The sequence below is a fragment of the Mustela nigripes genome, chromosome 11 (genome assembly GCF_022355385.1).
Source record: "Mustela nigripes isolate SB6536 chromosome 11, MUSNIG.SB6536, whole genome shotgun sequence".
Taxonomy (NCBI): Eukaryota; Metazoa; Chordata; class Mammalia; order Carnivora; family Mustelidae; genus Mustela; species Mustela nigripes.
In genome coordinates, this window is record NC_081567.1 from 36,663,972 (window position 1) to 36,685,392 (window position 21,421).

Here is a 21,421-nt window from a genome sequence, read left to right on the forward strand (position 1 = left end):
ACGCCCTTCCGGGGAGGGGCTTCGAGTCGCCGCAACGCGGGCCCCACCCTCGCGGAGGAAACCCGCTTTCCTTCCAATGCCGCCCTGGCGGTCGGAAAGAGTTAATGCTACCGACTGTCCGTTCCCGACGCGGCCTAGAGGGGCCTCCACGTGGCTCGGCGAGCTGCTGTCGCCGCCTCGTGTCCCGCACCGGAAGGCACTGCGCGTCCGGCTAGTGACTGCGTGGCCTTCGGGCGGCGCCGGTACTCGGAGCCCAGCCCAGCGAGGGTGGCCGCCCCTGCGCACGCGGGGTTCTCGTCCTTCTCGGGGCTTTCATCCAGGTCAGGATCGGCGGCCCCCTAGGGCTTGTTCCCTTCCTCTGGGTCGCGTGTCCCTCACAACGATCACGTTTTTCTCGTGAGGTAGGTTCCAGCCGGTGTGACGGGTTCTATCTGTAGTGTCCTTGGAAGGGACAGGGAGCCGCGGCTCGGCCCCGGTCCCACGAGCGACGGGCGGCGGATCCTAGTACGGATTTAGGTCCCCTGCAGTCTTGGCTCCCGCTCCGTGAAGGATGGCAAGCTCCCTGGATGATGAGAACCCCCTTTCCATCTTGTGTCCCCTGCAGTCTCTGCCAGAGTTCGTGAACCCTACTTTCAGGATCCGGGCATTTCGGGTTGTCGGTGTCTCTAATCACCAGGACTCTGCCAGCGTCAGCCTTCGCCAGGCAACAGCTTAGTTATTAGGTCCACTACGTGCAGCGAGGGCCGGAGGGCACAGGGCAGTCTTTGCTGCAAGGAATCTGGCCAAAGGACTGGGGCACTTTTGTGACCATCAGAGTAGGGAGGCTAGGAAGAGCGGAGGCCTAGGCTGAGTGAGGCGGGAGTCCGAGGAAGTGAAGTTTGCCTTATGGTTGGGGAAATGGTAAAAGACCTTGAATGATCTGTCCGCTCCATGGAGTGGGGCCACATCCACGCAGAGGGAAAGCCGGGAGACTGGGGTATGATCCATCATACGTGTTCACTAAGTGTGATCGGGCTACATTTGGAGGGAGGCTCAACAGTGAGAAAATAAGTTCTTGTAGCCCTCTCACCGGGTGCCTCGCATGGGGGTGAAGAGACTGCATTTTTAATAAAGTAGATCCTGGAGCATCGCTGGGGACTTTTTCCCAGGGCAGTTCATCTAGAATTAGGAGCAAGGTGGGAATGAAAATGGAAAACCAGTACCGGGCCACTATATTGCTTTTGCTTTTATGTAGAATTCTGTTGTACTGATCCCTTCTCATTGAGAGCAAAGGGTTAAACACGGGAGATGAGAAGAAGCATCTGCGAAGGTCACTTGCACAGGTTTCAGAGCAGGCTCATTTCCTAGGAATCTGTGTCAGACTGAGACTTAGTTTCTTCAGAAGCAATTCTTTGCAGGGGACAGTAGTGCTCTTAGCAATGAGATCCTCACCATCGGGCCCAAGGCTGAGCATATGCTGGGAACTTACTAAAGCGAATAAATGAAGTTCTGCCAGTGGTGGCCTTGCAGCGTACTGGCGGGCCTGATTCATAACCTGGGTGTGGAGGTGGTTGGGGGAGGAAAAGTGGGAAAAGACACCCCGTGAAAGCAAGAAGGCAGCGCAAACTGGGGAACCGTGAAAGAGGACCAGTAATGATTTTCATAGTCTGAAGTCTGTGCCAGGGTTCCTTTCCCTGGCTGTGGAGCCCACCAACATCCCACCAGACTCCTTTTGAAATCATGTTCCCCTGCCTGGGCACTGCCTGAAAAATGATGAACGTACAGCTGGGAAGTGATGACAGCAAAGACCTGCACTTTGTCCCCAGATACCATACAACTGCTGTACTGGGCTGAATGGTTTTGCCGTGTGAGTGGCTAGAGTTAATAATGCTGCTCCTGACCAATTCTTTTTTCTTTTTCCATGTATATTACTTATCACTGATTAATTCCCTTAGTTATGCTGCCTTTTAGTAAGTTGCTTGAATCTTAGTCTCTATTTGCTCCATACCCTATTCACGACCATACTTTTTCATGATCCTCTTAGTGTTCTACAGACCGGTTGGCATTTCTAGCAATAATTACAGAGGAAAACTAGCAGCTTGAACTCTTTTGGGTTTCTAGAGGAGAAGTTTGTGACAATTCTTGATGGTTGAAGAATGAATGATAGCCAATCAAGCTCTGCAGTATAGGAGAGGAAAAAAAATAAGTGAAATGCCAATCATTTTCCTTATTTTTCTGACATACTTTTCTTTCTTCATAGCACCTGAAATGGATAAAAGTTGCAGTTTTTGTTACTTCTTGTGAGTTTGTGTGTCTGGAATGAAGACAATAAAATTAATCTAGAGTAGGACATTTGGAAGGACATGGAATGGCATTGGGCATCCCCAGGAGGATCTGTAAGAAATATCTGAGGAATATCAGAGACACTGGTGAGAAATCTTTTGAATTTCTTCAAGCAGGAGAAAAGTATTATTAAGCAACATCCACAGTGAAGAGAAATGGAATAAAGTTTCAAATATATTGACTCTGTTACTTGACATCCTAATGTAAATTGAGAACAAAAAAATGAAAAATCAAATTTTTTGAAGAATGTTAGCAGTGATACAATATTTTTAAAACTTTTGAACTTATCTGAGAACTTCCAGGACTCCAAAACTTGATAATTCCAAAATTTGGAAAAGCTGCAGTGAAAAATAACACTTGAGAATATACCAGATGTACTCATGCAAGAAGCTCTGAGAGTGGGAAAGTGCCAGTAACAGGTTTTTACATACTTCGAGTTTACCTAGGTAAACACAAGAAGTTAAAGCTTGGTCTTTGAGAATGCTACATTGAATGTAATAAATGTGAGATTTCTTCACATGGACAACAGAACCTACTAACTTTCTCAGTAAACATACTTAACAACTGTTCAGGAATGCCAGCTCCCCGGACATCCCAATGTCAGGATAGCTTGGACTCCTTATCCGGGTGGATGGCCTGCTGCCCAGTGAATACTGCTTACAGAGCAGCGAGAGCACCATTTTTTTTTCTGGCAGTGAGGTGAAATCAGGTCGTTTTGGAGGGGGAGAAGCCATGCTGCTTCTCTGCTACACAGGATTACTCTGTCTATGCTTTTGAGGCTTTCACACTCCCTTCTCAAGCACTACCTTTTATGAAGACTTAGCTCACCTGGGTTTCTTCCTGTGGACACATCTCCCCTCTGCTCCTGCTATCTGTGTCTGCGTGGAGTTAGGGAGAGCAGGTATTCCTGTCATTCCTGACTAGAGCTGCTGGAGCTGTCTAGAGAGGAGGAGGAAGATGGGGTTCTGAGAACCGATCATCCTTATCTTGTCGGAGCAAAGGCTAGATAGGCTTTGACAGTGGCGGTTTTCTGAGTGCATAAGCCCTTCATCTGTAGACTTGCACTTGTGTCTGAGTCTTTATCCCTTTTAGCCCAATACCCTTCTGTACAAATGCCTGTGCCTTTTGGGGCTTTAAGCTAGTTTTTTGTTTTGCTTTTAATTTTTCCCAATTCAGTAAGGCTTTTCCCTCTTTTTTCTCCTGTTGGTTGTCTGAAACCCAATTCAGTATGAATAAAAGAGGGAAATATACAACACTGAATTTGGAGGAGAAAATGAAGGTTCTCAGTAGGATTGAAGCTGGACGGTCTCTGAAAAGTGTAATGGATGAATTTGGAATCAGTAAATCAACATTTTATGACATTAAGAAGAATAAGAAATTGATTTTGGACTTTGTACTGAAGCAGGACATGCCTTTGGTAGGGGCTGAGAAGAGAAAGAGGACAACGGGAGCCAAATACGGGGATGTGGATGACGCAGTGTACATGTGGTACCAGCAGAAACGCTCAGCCGGCGTCCCCGTAAGGGGTGTGGAGCTTCAGGCTGCTGCAGAGAGGTTCGCACAGTGTTTTGGGCGAACTGACTTTAAAGCTAGCACTGGTTGGCTTTTTAGATTTCGAAACAGGCACGCCATTGGGAATCGAAAAATATCTGGAGAACAAGTCCTAAGTTCAGCTTCAGAAAATGTTGAGCCCTTTCGACAAAAACTGTACATGCTTATCAAAGAGGAGAAACTGAGTCTAGCTCAGCTGTACAGTGGGGATGAGACTGACCTCTTTTGGAAGTCAATGCCAGAAAACATTCAGGCAAGCAGGAAAGAGATCTGCCTGCCTGCGAGGAAAATAAACAAAGAACGGTTGTCTGCGCTCTTATGTGCAAATGCAGATGGAACTCATAAACTAAAGTCAGTCATTATCGGAAAGTCAAAGCTGCCCAGAAGTGTGAAAGAGGACACAGGTACAATACCTGTGATTTATAAGCCTAGTAAAGATGTTTGGTTCACCAGAGAATTGTTTTCAGAATGGTTCTTTCAAAACTTTGTTCCTGAGGTCAGGCATTTTCAGCTTAATGTTTTAGGATTCCATGAAGAGGATGTCAGGGCCTTGTTACTTCTGGACAGTTCTCCAGTTCACCCTTCTGCCGAATCACTCTCCAGTGAGGACGGTCAAATAAAATGCATGTTCTTTCCCCGTAACACTTCGACCCTGATTCAGCCAATGAATCAAGGTGTGATCTTGAGCTGCAAACGACTTTATAGGTGGAAGCAACTTGAAGAGAGTCTTGTCATTTTTGAAGAAAGTGATGATGAGCAAGATAAAGGAGAAAAAGGAGCTTCCAAGATTAAAATCTACAACATAAAAAGTGCAATTTTTAACTGGGCAAAGAGTTGGGATGAAGTGAAACAAATAACCATAGCAAATGCATGGGAAAATCTTCTTTACAAAAAGGAACCTGAATATAATCTTCGAGGCTTAGAAGATGGAAATTATAGAGAAATCCTTGAGAAGTGTGGGGAGTTGGAAACCACGCTGGCGGATGACAGGGTGTGGTTCAATGGGGATGATGAAGAGAAGGGTAGCCTCGAAAAAACAAAAAGTGGAATTACAAAGGAAGTTGTTCAGAAACGAGGAGGAGCAGAAGAGCAGACTGCTGAATTTCAGTTATCTGATGTCAGAGAGAGTCTGGACTACCTACTTGACTTTGTTGATGCCACACCTGAGTTTCAGAGGTTCCATTTCACGCTGAAAGAGATGCAACAAGAAATAATAAAAAAACAGTTCCAGAGTAGAATCCATTCTCGAACTGGTAGTTTTTTGAAACCTAGGCCTCATGTTATGAAGGATTCTTTCAATATGCCTTCAACTTCTAGTAATTAGATCTTGTATTTACAGATTTCTGTAGTTATTTCTGATGCAGACCTGTTGTGAACTGTCATTGTTTTTAACAGCTGACCTCATTTTGCATAGCACTGCCCATTTATATATTGTTTCTAAAACATACAATTTAAAAATAAATTTGTCTCTTTAAAGTATAAAAACATTGATTAATCCATTTTTGTTTCCATTTTAGACAAGGATCTGAATAATGAGTTATTGTCCCAGATTATCTAAGGTGGAATGGATGTTGGAAGAGCATTACATTCTATCTCAGAGCATATAACAAGAAGCTATATGCTGACTAGTTATTTTTGAAAAAAATTTTTAAAACTATATAAAAAAATAAAGATAAGAATAGATTTGGTTTTTAGTTTAATTGTGTGACATTCTCTGGCTTCTTAACTCTGTACCACCTACTGCCCCCCCCCCCTTATTGAGCAAGTAACATGCTGATTATAGAAGTTATATATTAAAAAGATGAAAAGTTGGTTAAGCAGCTGCCTTCAGCTCAGGTCATGATCCCAGCGTCCTGGGATCCAGTCCCACATCGGGCTCCTTGCTCCGCAGGGAGCCTGCTTCTCCCTCTGACTCTGCCTTCCACTCTGTCTGCCTGTGCTCGCTCTCACTCTCTCTCTCTTACAAATAAATAAATAAATAATCTTTAAAAAAAAAAAAAAAAGATGAAAGGCACCCAACATCTATCGGCCAATGATAGTATAACAAATTGGTATGTTTTATGTATTTAAAAAACAGGGAGGGGCACCTGGGTGGCTCAGTGGGTTAAAGCTTCTGCCTTCAGCTCAGGTCAGGGTCCAAGGATGGAGCCTCACATCAGGTTCTCTGCTCAGCGGGGAGCCTGCTTCCCGCCCCCGCACCCCATCCCTGGCCTGCCTTTCTGCCTACTTGTGATCTGTCAAATAAATAAAATCTTTAAAAAAAAAAAAAAAACCCAAAATAGGCAGATTACTTGGTAAATACAACTTTTTATATCTTATTGTCTTAACGTGCTTTAGACCTTGGCATTAATAAAACATTAGGAGTTTTTTAAGCCTAGAGTAGAACGGACTGTGGAAGAAGTTGATGGGTATGTCAGCCGAGTTTACTGGACAGCTCTCTAGTTTACTCTTTTAATCTTCATCATTGTATCAAACGCTCCCACCCGCCACCCCGCCATGGGTAATACATTTCCAGAGTAAATGACAGGCAGTCATAGCCTTTTGAAAAGTATTCACTTATTCAGGAAGCTTCACGTTGCCTTTCCGTGCTAGGTACCGTGAATGGTGTTGGGCATTTGGACCTGAATTAAAAAAACGAATAGAGGGGCGCCTGGGTGGCTCAGTGGGTTAAGCCGCTGCCTTTGGCTCAGGTCATGATCTCAGGGTCCTGGGATCGAGTCCCGCATCGGGCTCTCTGCTCAGCAGGGAGCCTGCTTCCCTCTCTCTCTCTCTGCCTGCCTCTCCGCCTACTTGTGGTTTCTCTCTGTCAAATAAATAAATAAAATCTTTAAAAAAAAAAAACGAATAGAACAAACCACCATTCAATGTGTAAGTGCTAGATGAGTGTGGAGAGGGCTTTGGGTGTGTTTGGGTAGCAGGGGAAGTACCTAAGAGGGTCAAGTGTGACTTCTGAGCCGAGCTTTAAAGTTGAGTGCAGGCAGTGGCAGGGCAGTCAGGGCAAAGAGCTCAGGCTCCTTCCTCGATGTGACAGTGTATCTCCCTGGGAAGCTGCAAGGTCCCCGGATAGTTGCTGTAAGGGCACCTGACAAAGAAGAGCAGGAAAGACAGGTCAGGTCAGATTTTCCTCCTAGGTCGTCCTAGGATTTCAGACTTCCGCCGGGGCCCACATAAAGCTGTCAGTTCTCCGTTCTAAATGGCTCTCGTTTTGTCTCCATTTCTCCCTCCCTGCTCTTCGTGCTGCGGTCCAGGGCGCCATCACCCCCTACCTGGACACCTGCATCAGTCTCCTTTCTTGGCCTCTCCCATCGCTTCTCACCCTGCAGCCTCTTCGTGGCCTTCCCATTGCGTTTAAGCAGGCTCCTGGCCTCAGGTCGCTCTGCAGGTCCGCCCTTCCCGGCGGCCACACCACCCAGGCCTGCGCTCGCCCCCTGCTGGACGACGAGAGCCGGGCCCGCTGTAGGCCCGGCGTAGGCGCACACCCAAGAGACCCGGGACCGTTCCGGAGAGTGTGGTAGCGCCGCCGGCGTCCGCTAGAGAGGGAGAAGGAAGCCTTCGGCCACGTGGGCCGGCCCAGCCTCAATAGCCGAGAGCTGTGGAGAACGCCAGCCAATGTGCCAGAGCGGCCGGAGCGTGGGGGACTTCCCCGCGCAGCCATAGAGCTCCCGCGAAGCGGGCCAGAGCGGCCAGGACACGCAGAAGCTGCGGGCGGAGAGCAGGCCGGTGGGACGGGCGCAGCCATAGAGTGGCCGCCGGCTCGCCAGAGCGGCCGGGGAGAAGAGGGTGGGCCCGAAGGGAGGCGGCAGCGCGCAATCATGAAGTTCCTGCCGGCGAGCTAGAGACCCAGTTGGGGAGGCACGGCGAGCTGTCCTCTGGGCCGGGAAGCAGAGGTCGCAGGAGGGCTTGGGGTCCGGGAAGGTTGATCAGGACTCGGCTGCGGAGCGCCGGCCGCGTCCGCTTTTGTTCCTTCCGGGGCCCGCGCGGGAGCGGTCCTCGGTGGGGCAGGAGCGCAGGCGGGCGGTCAGGCGCTCAGGAAGGGGCTGATGTCTTTGGTTCTGGAAGTCATAGTTTCAGGACTAGAGCTCCTCCGAGAAACCCAGGTACCTCACTCTCGTTCCGGTGGCTGAAGCCCCGCTCGCTCCCCCCAGAAGAGCAGGAAAGAGTGGGGGTACAGAGGCAAACACGACTCCGGATTATGTCCAAAAAACATACACCAGGATTTGAGAAAGAAAGTCTTCTTTCCCTACCCTTTCTTGCCTGCGGAAATCTGACCACCTCCTCAGAGCAGGAACCTGGCGTGTGACCAGTTTTGATTCCTGACTACAGCTTCTGGGACATTTCAGTGATAAACTGAGGGTATTAACTGGAAGATTTCTCCAAATGTGTTGGTGTTCTGAGCGGTTTTTAATCAACAATTTCCTCATTGTTGAATTTACCTAGACCATTCCCACTGGCTCCTCACTGGCTACCTGAGGCATCACATAGCTCCTCTTAGTAAAAATGACTTGATCAGAAAGAATTACATCTCCCTTTCAACAGTAGAAGTCAGATTTTAATCAGAAGTGTTTGCGAGCTAGAATGAAGGCTAAAAGGATAAATGCACCTCTGTTTTTTCTAATAAATGCACTTTTGCTATAAACTTAACTATTTTTGAGCTGCTGACAGCCAAAGAAGTTAGCCCCCTAGTGCTAATAAATTTGCTAGAACTTCCAAAAAAGACTTTGTTGTTTCAAATGTTCGTGAAACATTTACAAAAATTACAGGTCTTAAAGCAGTGGTGGCGATTTTGCACTTTCCAAAATGCTATCAGTTGACGTCTCATTCAAACAGTAAACTCTGTTTACCCGGCTAGGGCTAGGATGTACAGAATCTTTTTTTTTTTTTAATTTTCAAGGTAACAGTATTCATTGTTTTTGCACCACACCCAGTGCTCCATGCAATCCGTGCCCTCTCCAATACCCACCACCTGGTTCGCCCACCCCCCCACCCCCCGCCCCTTCAAAACCCTCAGATTGATTTTCAGAGTCCATAGTCTCTCATGGTTCACCTCCCCTTCGAATTTCCCTCAACTCCCTTCTCGCCATCTCCCCTTGTCCTCAATGCTATTTGTTATGCTCCACAAATAAGTGAAACCATGTGATAATTGACTCTCTCTGCTTGACTTACTTCACTCAGCATCTCTTCCAGTCCCATCCATGTTGCTACAAAAGCTGAGTATTCTTCCTTTCTGATGGAGGCATATTACTCCATTGTATATATGGAACACATCTTCCTTATCCATTCATCCGTTGAAAGGCATCTTGGTTCAGATGTACAGAATCTTAATAAAATTCATAAACATTCCTGGAATTCCTATTCCCAATTCCCCATTCTAAAATACAAAGCTTTCCCCTAAAAATGTTGGCCTCACCTCCCTTCCTGCAATAAAAATTCTTAGTGATTTCTGACTTTTTTTCTGGAGAAAAGAAATTTAATGCTTTTTCCAGTCTCTGCCTTACAAGCTTTGTCCTCAGTGATGTCTGGCCTGCTGCTCTTAATTGGCCTTGGCCAGGTTTTTCCTTTTTTCTTAAGATTTTATTTATTTATTTGACAGACAGAGATCACAAGTAGGCAGAGAGGCAGGCAGAGAGAGAGAGGAGGAATCAGGCTCCCTGGGGAGCAGAGAGCCTGATGCAGGGCTCGATCCCAAGACCCTGGGGTCATGACCTGAGCTGAAGGCAGAGGCTTTAACCCACGGAGCCACCCAGGTGCCCTGGCTAGGTTTTTTCCACAGTGCTTACATGTGGTACTAGTTCTCTACCCAGGAGTCCTGCTGCTGCTCTTCTGTGCCACCTTTGCTCCGAGGACTGTGGCTATTGCTCCAAGTCAGTCCACATCTTCCAGGTCTCCTTTGTACCCATCAGGGCTGAAGAGCCAAGGGTCTTTCCTGCCCCAGTGTCAGTCTCCCATTGACCTGACAGCCAGTTGGAGACTTCTGGTTTCTTTTTCAAGGACTAGTGGGCAAAAGTGTGAACATAAAAAGTGTGTGTGCAGGATTAAAGGACAAATGTGAAAAAGCACGCACTTGACCATCCCTTGCAGTGACCTCATGGGAGTGTGCATGCAACCTTGTTCTTTGACCAGACCATGAGGAACGAGATCCTCATTCCTGTCAGTAATGGAGATTTCTGCCAGTGTGGCATCAGTGGCAGGTGCTTAGAAGGCACTCTTGCCACTATCACCTGCCCACAGAAGACATCAATAGATGAGTACCTTCTGTGTGCCAGGCCCTGAGCCAAATGCTTTGCATGGAATATCCACGTCGTTAATAACAGCCCAAGAGCAGTTTTGCTTGTGAATTTGCTAGGAGGGGAGCTAGACGGCGGCGGGGTGGGGGTGGTGGGGAGCACTTCCTATTGGGAAGCCTTTTTAGTGCAGGGAATGAATTTCTGGGATGCTCATTGCTCTAGCCTGAAGCCACAGTGCTCCCAGTAGGACCAAGAGCAGTGGGACCACTATCAGATCTGCATGGATGAAACTATGGACCCGAAGGCAGAGGCTTAATCCACTGAGCCACCCAGGCATGCCAAGAAACTAAGATTTTTAAAAATTGTCTCAGAAAACCAAGGATAAACTCCTACTACACTGAGGCAGGGCTGAGATAAGACTGATAGGGAAATGGGGAAAAGGGTATGCACGGTTGTTTCCCTCACTTAAAATTACTCTATCTGGGGGCACCTGGGTGGCCTCTGCCTTGAGCTCAGGTCATGATCCCAGGGTCCTGGGATCGAGCCCTACATTGGGCTCCCTGCACAGCAGGGAGCCTGCTCCCCTTCCTCTCTCTCTGCCTGCCTCTCTGGCTACTTGTAATCTCTGTCAAATAAATAAACAAAACCTTAAACAAAAAATTACTGTATCTGACAGTCAGTTGCCAGGTCACGCTCCACCTTTTCTTCCCAGAGAAGAGTTACAGGGCCAAATCCTGAGAGGTTTTCCTGGCATCAGAATTTCCCACTCCTAGAATACTTCCTGGTATTCTACCTTTTTCTCATAAACATTCCTTGAATTCCTATTCCCAATTCCCCATTCTAAAATACAAAGCTTTCCCCTAAAAATGTTGGCCTCACCTGTGTCTTCCCTCCATTAACAGGCAATAATTCAGTTATGTCCCGTCTTTGAAGAGCCAGATTTTCCTTCAGCTTTGTCACTAGAAAGTAAACATTCTCAACAAAGAATCAAAGACATTTTTACTGCTGTCCCCCACTGAAAGCAAAGAAGCCTACTAGGAGACCCTTATGACAACATGACCTTAAGCAGCCACTGGGCTTGACCTTTTGTTCCCAGTCTGGAAGCACGCCCAGCCTGGAGCCAGCCAAGAGCACACCCTCCCTCAGCCCTCCTCATCCAAACCCTTGACCAACCACAGAGAAGATAGGTCCTCCAGCCGCTGCAGATATGGGACAAAGCAATACTGGATGCCAGGACAAAGGTCCTCAGTGAGGAGCCGCACATGCTCACGTTTCCTGAAGATATTTATTACCACCCAAACAGACTTCAACAGGGAAAGCATGATCCCTAATCTCCCCAGGATGCACATTTGCAAAGCCTCTCAGGGAACCCCGCTTTCACAGAACCCTCCGAAGACCCCAGAGCTCTGTTTCTTTCTTGTGCAAAAGTGGGGTGAGTCTTAATCTCCTCAACGGTGACGAAGTCAGAATCCGGTTTCCTGTGCCAATGACTGGGCTGAATTGCAAACTCCCTCTTCCATGTCCCTCAGGCCTCTGGTTCCTTCTGGTCTGAGGTGATGTTTATAAGCTTGGCATGTGCATGAGCCCTCCTCTCCGAGAGGCACTGTGGTGGCTGCCCCGGACTGCCCCTGGCTTCCCAGCTGGGGCTTCTGGGGAAGCTGCAAGTCACCAGCCAGTCTTCTGTGGCCAATAAGCTGGTTTCCCAGAATCCTTCGCACTTCTTTGGTCCCATGCCTCAGGAGCCCAGGTACCCCTGACAAACATTCCAAGTGGGGAAGCGTTAACGGGCAGTCACACAGATTCCCAAAGTTGTCAGGACAGACAATGGATACAGTAAGGCACCCGAATCACAGCTAAGATACCAAGGGAGTAGGCACACCCCAGGACAAGAGACCTCATAGAGAACTCTGCCCTGAGCAGGTCACCTCAAAAACTCACCACCCTCAACAGTTTGGACAGAATTCCATTTTAGTTCTACACTAATCTTTTGCTGCCTCCGCACCTCCCTCACACTGACGCCTACCTCGTTCCTCTTTACGGTAATTACTTTAAAAACAGATTTGGGGGGCCTGGGCAAAGGACACCAGCTCCTAACAGGACCCTCTGAGTGGGCCGAAGAGAAATCCCATTGTTTCTATCCCGTGTGAGTTCTCTGGTGACTCATAAGGCGGGAACTCCGAGAAAAGCTCTCTCCACATTCCGAACATTTGTAGGGTCTCTCTCCTGTGTGGGTTCTCAGGTGACGAATCCGATTGGAGCTGTGAGAAAAACTGTCCCCACACTCGTGACAGGTATAGGGTTTTTCTCCGGTGTGAATTCTCTGGTGCCTGATTAAGTTTGATCTGTGAGAGAAGTTTTCCCCACAAAGGTTACACTTATATGGTTTCTCCCCCGTGTGCGTTCTCTGATGCCTGGTGAGGTGCATGCCCTGCCGGAAGCTTTTCCCACAAGTCAAACATTCGAAGAGTTTTTTCTCTGCCTTGTGGGTTCCAGGATTTGTAAGAAAGACGGTGCTGTCATTCACTGCTTCGCCACACTCAGAGAAGGGGTAAAGCCTCTCCTTCTCGTGAGTTCTTTCATGTATGACAAGGTGTGAACTGCGAGAGAAACTTTTCCCACACTCGGCACACTTGTAAGGTCTCTCTCCCGTGTGAATCCTTTGGTGTCTAAGGAGGTTGGAACTATGAGCAAAGATCTCCCCACACTCGGGGCACTTGTAGGGCTTTTCGCCTGTGTGTGTCCTCTGGTGCCTGTGAAGGTTGGAGTTGCAAGAGAAGCTTTTTCCACACACGTTACATTGGTACGGTTTCTCCCCCGTGTGTGTGCGCTGATGGCGAGTCAGGTGGGTGTTCTGACTGAAGCTTTTTCCACATTCCAGGCACTTATGGGCCTCCTCTCCCAAGTGTGCTCTGTGTAGTGACAGGAAGTGTGGGTTCCCAGCAAAGATCTCGCCACACCCCACACCCATACACAGTCTCTCCGCTGCATGGATTCTCTGGTGCCTAATTAGGTTCGAGTTGTTAGAGAAATTTTTGCCACACAAGGGACACAAGTGGAGCTTCTTCAGCTGCAATTCCTTTGGTCGCCCCAGTTCTCTGCAACTTGTAGCCCCCACTAAGGACGGCTCCATCCCTTCCTCTGGGGGAGGCTCCCAGTGCCCTTCTGCCCTGTCCCGAGGCCTTTCCTGCTCAGGACTCCAGGGGACCTCCCCTCTGGCCTGGCCAGGCAGCAGTGCCTGTGGGTGGATGCTCTCAGGAAAAACGGACTGCGCGCTTTCTTCCTGGTTCTCAAACTTCTCTTCTCCTGGCAGAGCAAGAGAAACCAAACCCCTATGTTATTTCCACACCAGAGAAAAGGAAGTCCCACCTATCTGCTACTCCCTGTAGCTCAAAGGCTGGAAGGGTTGGTTCTACCTCAGTTTCCCGGGCAGGCAGCGCACTCCAAGTGGAAAAGGGGTGGGGCCATCACTCAGGAACCAGCACTCACTCAGACCAGTCCTGAATTCCCTGGTACAGGCCCCCAATTCCTTCTACAACTGAGGCTCCAGCTTCTGCCTTGTGGAAATGGGTGGGATGGAGAGAGCTGGGACTAGGGTGGGTCCCAGGGGTGAATGCCTCCATGCATTCTGTGCCCTGGGATCTCCCCGACAGCAGTGACGGGCTGGCCCGACACCCAAATCCTCAAAGGTCTCCCTTCCAACAGCAGGAGGCCAGCTGGCCAGGCTGCTGATCTCCATTCCTTACCTGGAGCTGGGCTGCTGGGGCTCGGGCCCTCCTTGCAAGTCTGAACACTGGGATCCCACGGCTTTCCTCCTTGTTCCACTTGGGTGCTCAGGGCCTCCTGATTAGGAACCTGAGACTCTGTTTACAATGGAAGAAACAGAATTCTATGTCACCGTTTTTCTCTACAAGGCAGAAGTAACAAAGACAATCTTGTTCCCTGCACTTAGGGGGCATATCCACAGAACGTGCAACAAATCTGACAGCAAATGGCTGGAACGTGCACTCACTGTTCTCAGTGATTACCTCCAGAGAAAGATATTGGAGGAGGGAGACTACGGTTTTTTTCTTTTTACACTTTTGTAGTACTCAGGGCCTTTTCCAATGAGAAAGTACACTTTTATAATCAAAACAACCAAATAAACATGACTAGAGTGATCAGTTCTTGAGGAATTAGTTTATTATTAAAGAGCCCCGACTCTCACAGATAAATATAAACTAGAATGGAGTTCCACTTGACAACTCCAGGAGAAAAGATGACACGATGGACAACCAGAAAGAAATCTAGGCCTCCGAGTGGACCCTGAGGTTAAAACCCAAAAGCACCATTCCTGTACCATGCTAAAATTAAAAACTCACTCTAATCCCAGCAAACATGAACTTTAAACAGTTTTGTTCTAAGAGCTTGTGATCTGAACTTCTCTTCCTGTGCAGCACTCACTGAGAGCTATGTTCAAGTTCGGGCACCAAGCCAGGCCCAATGATGGAGAACCTGGAGAAGGTCCCAATGAAGGAAACCAAACCCAGCGGTCACTCCGAGGCAGAATTAGAGCAAGTGCGCTGACAGCTGTGCCTCTCCTTACCAACACCTGATGTATGAAAACAAAGTGTGTGTGACTTTTCTAACATGTCAATCTATTATGAGAATTTTCATACATCCCAAGTTGAAGGAATTTTACAATACCTGTACACTCTTCACCCAGATCCAACTATCAGTTTTCTGTCATATTTTACAAGCCTCATTTTTAATCTCTGCATAACAGTCCAACATATAGAAGCATTCTAATGTATTTTTTCTGTTTTACACATATGTATCATTTCAAATTTCCAAAAGGCATCCCCCGTTCCTGAGTTTTTAAGGGCTGGGAGAACTGCTGAGCTGGAATATTGATGTCAGCGCCCCCCTGAAAGTTGGGGAAGGGCCTAGAAATACTAACGAAGCATAGAAAATATAAGTGAGGTCAGAAGAATAAGCATCTCAAAATTGCAAAGCATCAAGCACCGAGAGTATGTGTGAGGTGGGGGGTGGGCAGGCTGTCAGTGGATTTGATTTGTTCTGCCTGGAAGTGCAGGAAAGCTCACACACTCTGCCTTCAGCTCTGGCAGCTGGGAACCGTAAGTCTGCCAACTGTGCCACCTGCCAGAAGTCTGACTGATCCTCAGCCAGAGGGCTTTAGAAAAAGGGAGGTCTTCTGGCAAAACTCCGAACTTATGTCCTGGAGGTGAGTGGCTAAGGGACAGGCCCCTGGTAAGAAGCGGCTCAGTCTTCATCCCTGGAAAAGAAGTCCTTACCCAGTGAGTCCACATTCTCATAACTCTCCTGCACCGTGTCCCTGGAGAGGGCCCTCTTACTAGGATCCTGATGCCCCCACTCCTCCTGGGAGATGTACATAGCCACGTCCTCTAAGCTCTCAGGCAACTGAAACAGCACAAGATCTCCTTTAGCCCCTGAGGCACCAAGAACAATTCAAGCAGAGTCATGAGTTATAGGGCAAAACCCAGGGTGTCAAGGACACATTTCATGGGGAAGAAGGGTGCCAGGCCCACAAGTGAGGTGTGGAGGAAATAAACAAAGGCGGCGGGGAGGCTGTGCGTGGTGAGAGAGAAAGGATCTTCTCTGAGAGGCAGAAAGACCCCATCCCCACAAGAGCAACTGCAGGGAGAGGTGCTGGGGAGGGGAGACGACGGGGACTTCCACATCACCTGGGGCCCAGTCAGCTCCTTGTCTTCCATGTTTCCTTCAGCAGGAAAGAGAGAAAGCCAGGGAGCAGACAATGCTGAAGTGACAGAAATCATGATGAGAATGGCATTTGTAGTTCTCGGGAACCCAAGGCTTATTACAACACGGTATCCGCTCCCCGACACCCAGTCTCTGTTCAGGACTGTACAATGAGCATAAGAAGGCAGCAGAGGCATCATAAACCGATATCCAAATTGGCAACGTGCGGGGGAAGGACACCAGTCACGTTCCCTGCTGGCCTGCAGCACTCAAGCCCTCCATCATTTGAAGCTCTAAACGTCTGTGCTGTGCATACTGAAGGGCTTACTTAGGATCCCCCTCCCACCTCCCATCCCCAGAAGAACCCAAGCCACCACTTTTAGGTCCTTCACTCCACATCTGGGAACCCTGAGGGCACCTGGGTGACCGCACTCTACCTGCTGGTGTCAGGGGGCAACCCCGAAGCCCCTCCTCCCTCCCACCTGCCCAGAGAACTGTTCCTCACCCCTCTCCTTTACAGCTTGGGGGTCCCTTTTGGGGCTGGGGCCTAGCAGCTCCTGCAGCCTGGGGCCAGGGCTTCGCTCAGTCTCCATTGGCTCCAGCTTGAAGCTCGGTGACTCTCGTGCTGTTTCCAGAGGCAAAGTCTCCTCCAAAAGCACTTCTGTTCCCCGCCTATGGTTTGTGACCTGGGAACCAACCCACATCACTCATCATCACAACAGGGCCCGAAAGGAAGGGAATTTAGTACAGAATTCTGAGGGCAAGTCTTCAACAGAGAAACACTGTTAATAATCTTTTTGTATCCAGCAAGAGAGAGGATGGTTTACACTAAAAGTTTTCCTGATCGCCCGTTTACTGGAGAGAATAGGAGGGGAGGGTGTCCACTCCCAGGGCACACCTTACCTGCACAGCTCTCTGACTCAAATGACCTCCTCTTGCCTCCTCCCACTCTTTCTATTTGCTTCCATGCCTCACTCCTAGATAAGTTAAACTTGGGTGACCCTGGGGGCAAGTGCCCTCAGAACCACATGGCCAATCTGTTTTCCTAAATTCACTAGTAACCCGACCTAGATCTGCACAGGAGACCAGACTGCTGCACCTAACAAAACAACAGCCACCAGACATTAAGCACTATTAGCTAGCCGTGTGATCAAAATTACAGGATGCTCTCCCTGCAGCCCTCAAAGCAACCCTAAAAGGATGTTTTTATCATTCTCACTTTACCAGTGTTAAATCTGAAGCCCAAAGAGATTAAGTACTTGTTCAAAGTCACAAAACTAAGGAACAGAGTGAGGATTTGAACCCTGCAAATTAAGAATTAACTCCGGGGGTCACAGTAAACCAGAACCCCTGCCTCCGTGTGGAAATAGGGCATTCTTCCTGGCTCACTCTGTCCTTCCGGGGAAAACCTGGAAAACGAGTCTCCCTGACTAAATTGTGAAAAGACCTCTTGCCCATATAAAGTCTACTCGGGGGACCAAGTAAAGGTACAAAGAACAGGGCCACCGAAATGTCCTAGTCCTCGGGGCCAAACCAACCGCAGGTAAGACGACTCTTTCTCTCACCTGTAGTCGCAGCCTCCCAAGCTCTCTCTGCATGTCCTCCACAAGAGTCACCGCTTCCTCGCCACTCTCCGGATGCAGCTCCTGCACCCTGCTCTGGATCTCCTGGGGCAGGATGGTCAGGAACTGCTCCAGTACCAGCAGCTCCAGGATTTGCTCCTTGGTACGCATCTCAGGCCGCAGCCACTCATGGCAAAGCTCCTGGAGCCGGCTGAGGGCTTCCCGGGGCCCAGCGGCCTCTTGGAAGCGGAACCGTCTGAAGCGTAAGTGGGAGGCCTCAGGGCTGGGCCCTGGATCCGGCGGGGGCGGCTCCTGGCTCCAGGCGCAGTCCTCCTCCAGTTTCACTATCAGGAGCCCTTCCCGGTCTTGGGAGCCCGGGCCCGATGCCATTGTCAAGCCCCCGGAGCGCCTTGGTCCCGAAACCGATTGCGCCCGCCCGGAAAGCTCCCAGGACCCCGAGGCTGCGAGTCCTGGCCAAGGATCCCAGTCCCAGCCCGGGCGCAGCCGGCTCCGGCGCCTCGGCTTCAGTCCAGCACAGGCGCCGCGGCGCCAACGCCGGTCGCGTCACCGGCAGGACCCCCCTCTACCCCCGGGTTAGGACCTGAACGCCCCGCTTTTACGCTCGTGGCGGCCTCACGCAAGACCTGGCGCTCGACTTCACGCCGGAAGTCCCAAGGCGCGCTAGGCGACCACGGCCAACGGCGCAGCCTCAGGACTAACTTCCGGGCCAGGATCCGCGAATTCTAGCGTCCGTTGGGTCAGTTCTAGCCACAGACTCACCGCCGACCAACCAGAAGGGAAGATTTGCCTGCAGGGGCGGGACGTTCGGCGGGCCAATTGGAGGCGAGATGCGGGGCAGGTAAGTTCAGGGGAAAACAAGCCTGAGGAGGGCGTGACCGCTGGCCTATCGGATCAGGATCCCCCCGGAAAGCCTGCTGCAACGAAAACCCCGAGCCTCGCGAAATCCAGTGCGTTAGCGTCGCGGGGGTGGGGTGGGGTGGGATGAGGGGCGGCAATCTGAATTGTTAACAAGCTCTTCCCCGAGACACAAGTTTGAGAACCACTGTCCCGATTTAAGGGCAGTCCTCACCCGCTCTGGTTACTCGGGGCGGCAGGAGAGGCTCCCCTGGCCCCGACGGCCTCAGAAGCACGGAAGCCAGGGTCCTCTCGGTCACCAGTCGGTGCCCGGGGGAGGTGGGGGAAGCGTGCGGACGCGCCTGGGTCAGCGTCGCCGCGGGGCTTGCCGGGAGACGTAGTCTGTGGCCTCGCCCGCGCTCGGCGCCCCCCGCTGGTACCCCGCGGTGAGGAGCTGCGCGCCGTGGTCGTTCGTCCCGCAGGTTTCTGTCCCTGACCCGGTCAGGGCCTCGCTTTTGGAGGCTGGAGGTCCCCGAGGGCGCCTGGGATCCGGGACATGCCGCTTACGGTCCACCCCTGCTAGGGCAGGAGCGTCATCCAGCTCCCTGATAGGTCCTACGACGGTCTTGGGATGAAGGCTGTGTATTTCACTGCGAGGGGCGAACGGAAGGAAACCTGAAGCGTCGGCTCAGCATGTCCCTTCCCTCCATCGACATTCAAGATCGTGGGCTCAGGAAATTAGAGGCGTCGTAGCAGTGAATCGTGGCAACCAGTAACCTTTTATTGAGCGCCTGCCTAATGCAGCTGGGCGCTGACGGCACACAAAACTGGGACAGAGATGCTATTATCATCCCCGTGTAACGGGCGACAGCAGCGAGTGTCACTTAACCCCTGTTCAGGGTCACACAGCTAATCCGTCTCTAAAGTTCAAGGCTGCCATAATAGTAAAGGGTGGTGTGAGGACAGAGAGGTCGGCTTTACAGGACTGAGTGGAAAAAGTCCTGAGTATTTCGGTTTTTTCTTGTGCCGCTTGAGGGAGAGAGGTCCACAGCTGTTGTGGGAAATGTGGCCTCAGCAGCGGCAGAGCACACAGGCAGGTATAGGTCAATTTCATAAACTCCTGTTGAGACATGTGACCTCAGAGTCCTCTAGGGCCATTTTCCTGTTTTCGACATGTTGCAGGAGACTACAGATTCTAGCCTTATAACCACTTCACCGGCATTTACGACGTTATCTCAAACAAGTTAATCTTGCTAATCCCCAAACTTCAGTTCTCTTACCTGAAGAGAGGATAAGACTATCCCCACCTTGTAACATTGGGTGAGGATTAAATGAGCTAATGTGTAGGACGCTTAGAATGGTACCTGGCACTTAGCATGAACTCAGCGTGATACTAGTTGTTACTAATGCCCCGTAAATTCCTCAAGTCTCACCCCATCTCACAGAAAAGCCAGTTGGATTTTTATTGCAGGATGTGGGACATGGAAATGTTTGCAAGACTGCACATATCTTGAGATGGGAAAGAATCATCTGTTATTTAAGTTTAAGGTGGTTTTTGTTTTTGTTTTTTAAGATTTTATTTGACAGCACAAGCAGGAGCAGCAGCAGAGGGCAAGGGAGAAGCAGGCTCTTGGCTGAGCCAGATATGGGGCTCAATCCCAGGGCCCCTGGGATCATGACCTGAGCTGAAGACAAATACCTAGGCACCCCTAAGTTAAGTTTATTAATGGGGACTTGAAGCTAGATGGACTTTCTGAGTTATTCAAATTCCTGTTAATATTCTTCCTCCATTTCTTTAAGGCCTGTCTATACTGTCTATAGTGGGAGTATTACTGGGAGTAGGGTTACAGGCCAGTAGAACTACAGGGGCTCATTTGGGGCAGGAGTTCTTACTCTAGAGCCCATGAAATTCTAGAACAGTCCTGTCCAGTAGAACTTACTGTGATGGCAAAATGTAGTTCCTGTTCCTAAGCGCCACCGGGTGGCTACTGTACTGGCTTGTGTAGCTCTGGAGGGTCACAATAGTTGGATTTGGAGATCTTGTAAGTTTTGATAACTGTATGCAGACTTGCGTGTAGATGTATATTTTCTAGGAAGCAGATCAAGTTCGTCAAATTCTCAAAACCACCAAAAAGATTGAAAACCACTCTTTTAGGTCTTTGGTGAAAAGTAAGTTCAGGGAAGTATGCCCTCTGGCAACCATTATTGATTCTGCTTTCTTATATTTTCTTGTCCTTAGCTGTTGGTGGCTCCCTGACTATTATAACAGAGAAAAACAAATTTCAGTCTAGATAAAGAATCCCTGTGAATCCTGGCCTTAGCTGCTATGGTCACTAGATTCTGTCTCTGGAGCTGCTTTCAGGACTTACCCAACTCTCAGAGATTTCCTTGCACGCAAGGGGTGCAGTTGTCTGCCTGTGGTCTTCAAACCAGTATTTGATGAAATACACAGTGTTAAGACTTTCTGGTCTGTGCTCTTTGGCAAGGGGGCGGATAAGCAGCTCCCATCAGCCTGCAATATTGCTTCCCTGCCTCTCGCCTCCAGGCTCCTGCCACCCTCTAAGCCTTTGCTCTCTGCCACTCTTCCCCGCTTTCGTTTCATCCCACTTTACTGTACTATAGATTCCCTGTGATCTATGGCTCAGGGCTTGGCTCTACATGTATGAAATTGCTCTTTGATCTTACTCTTACCTTTTGAAATCCAATTATAAACAAAATACTGACTTTACATGGCATTTCATTTGAAATGCATTTTATTTTAATCTGAAATATGTTGCCTTTCTCCGTGAAAATAAAATAAGGCATTTTGCTCCACTTCCTGTATGTTGGTAAAATGTTCTAAAATTTAAGTTTTCCTTCAGATTAACATTAACCAATCTAACTTGCTAATACTGTTTTGGAATGTTAATGTTTAAACATTTTCCTCATGTTTGTTCCTCATATTTAAACATAATTCTCATATTTAAACATTTCCCCATGTTTCCTCCTTGAATCATAAACCACCATTTACCAACCCACACTTTGTTGCAGAGCAGTAAATTTTGTCCGGGGTGAGAAGGGGCAGGAAGGAACACAGAGACTGCAAACTAGTTGCTCTCAGTTTAGGGCACAGCAGGGACTGAGCCGGATACAGTTTTACCAGCCGTCTCTGGATTGCCGGAAACACTCTTGGATAGTTGTTTTCATTAA

At 49.2% G+C, this 21,421-nt stretch overlaps 3 protein-coding genes and 1 long non-coding RNA gene across 7 annotated transcripts in view; 2 read left to right on the top strand and 2 right to left on the bottom strand.

Annotated features, from left to right (window-relative positions):
• Positions 1 to 47: 47 nt before the first annotated feature.
• TIGD7 (tigger transposable element derived 7) lies at positions 48 to 5,485 on the top strand. The gene is made up of 2 exons (XM_059415499.1): positions 48 to 401; positions 2,240 to 5,485. Exon 2 carries the CDS (start codon positions 3,551 to 3,553, stop codon positions 5,195 to 5,197), a length of 1,647 nt encoding a protein of 548 aa, XP_059271482.1. The 5' UTR covers positions 48 to 401; positions 2,240 to 3,550; the 3' UTR covers positions 5,198 to 5,485.
• Positions 4,832 to 8,183, bottom strand: LOC132026974 (uncharacterized). Of its 2 annotated transcripts, XR_009407044.1 has the most exons (4): positions 7,140 to 8,183; positions 6,801 to 6,955; positions 5,016 to 5,062; positions 4,832 to 4,900 (listed from the first exon to the last, which is right to left on the bottom strand). It is a non-coding gene; the product is annotated as an uncharacterized LOC132026974 (long non-coding RNA). The 2 variants fall into 2 exon arrangements; XR_009407043.1 differs by lacking the exon at positions 4,832 to 4,900 and having other exon boundaries at positions 4,975 to 5,062.
• A 3,180-nt stretch (positions 8,184 to 11,363) lies between these two features.
• On the bottom strand, positions 11,364 to 18,117 carry ZNF263 (zinc finger protein 263). Of its 3 annotated transcripts, XM_059415483.1 has the most exons (6): positions 17,381 to 18,117; positions 16,321 to 16,501; positions 15,800 to 15,873; positions 15,389 to 15,515; positions 13,841 to 13,957; positions 11,364 to 13,400 (listed from the first exon to the last, which is right to left on the bottom strand). In XM_059415483.1, exons 1-6 carry the CDS (start codon positions 17,765 to 17,767, stop codon positions 12,232 to 12,234), a joined length of 2,055 nt encoding a protein of 684 aa, XP_059271466.1. In that variant the 5' UTR covers positions 17,768 to 18,117; the 3' UTR covers positions 11,364 to 12,231. The 3 variants fall into 3 exon arrangements, with proteins under 3 accessions (XP_059271466.1, XP_059271467.1, XP_059271468.1); XM_059415484.1 differs by lacking the exons at positions 15,389 to 15,515; positions 15,800 to 15,873 and having other exon boundaries at positions 17,381 to 18,110; XM_059415485.1 differs by lacking the exons at positions 15,800 to 15,873; positions 16,321 to 16,501 and having other exon boundaries at positions 17,381 to 18,104.
• A 98-nt stretch (positions 18,118 to 18,215) lies between these two features.
• Positions 18,216 to 21,421, top strand: part of MEFV (MEFV innate immunity regulator, pyrin) — a 32,168-nt gene continuing 28,962 nt past the window's right edge. The window contains exon 1 of the mRNA XM_059415482.1: positions 18,216 to 18,236. The gene's annotated coding sequence lies outside the window, so the exon portion shown is untranslated. The remainder of the gene's footprint in view (positions 18,237 to 21,421) is intronic.

Coding starts and splice junctions, on each gene's coding strand:
- TIGD7 (XM_059415499.1), top strand. CDS start 3,551: ATGAATAAAAGAGGGAAATATACAACACTGAATTTGGAGGAGAAAATG.
- ZNF263 (XM_059415483.1), bottom strand. CDS start 17,767: ATGGCATCGGGCCCGGGCTCCCAAGACCGGGAAGGGCTCCTGATAGTG. Junction 16,502..17,380: donor TTGGGAGGCTGCGACTACAG/GTGAGAGAAAGA, acceptor GTTGGTTCCCAG/GTCACAAACCATAGGCGGGG. Junction 15,874..16,320: donor CCAAGCTGTAAAGGAGAGGG/GTGAGGAACAGT, acceptor CTGTCACTTCAG/CATTGTCTGCTCCCTGGCTT.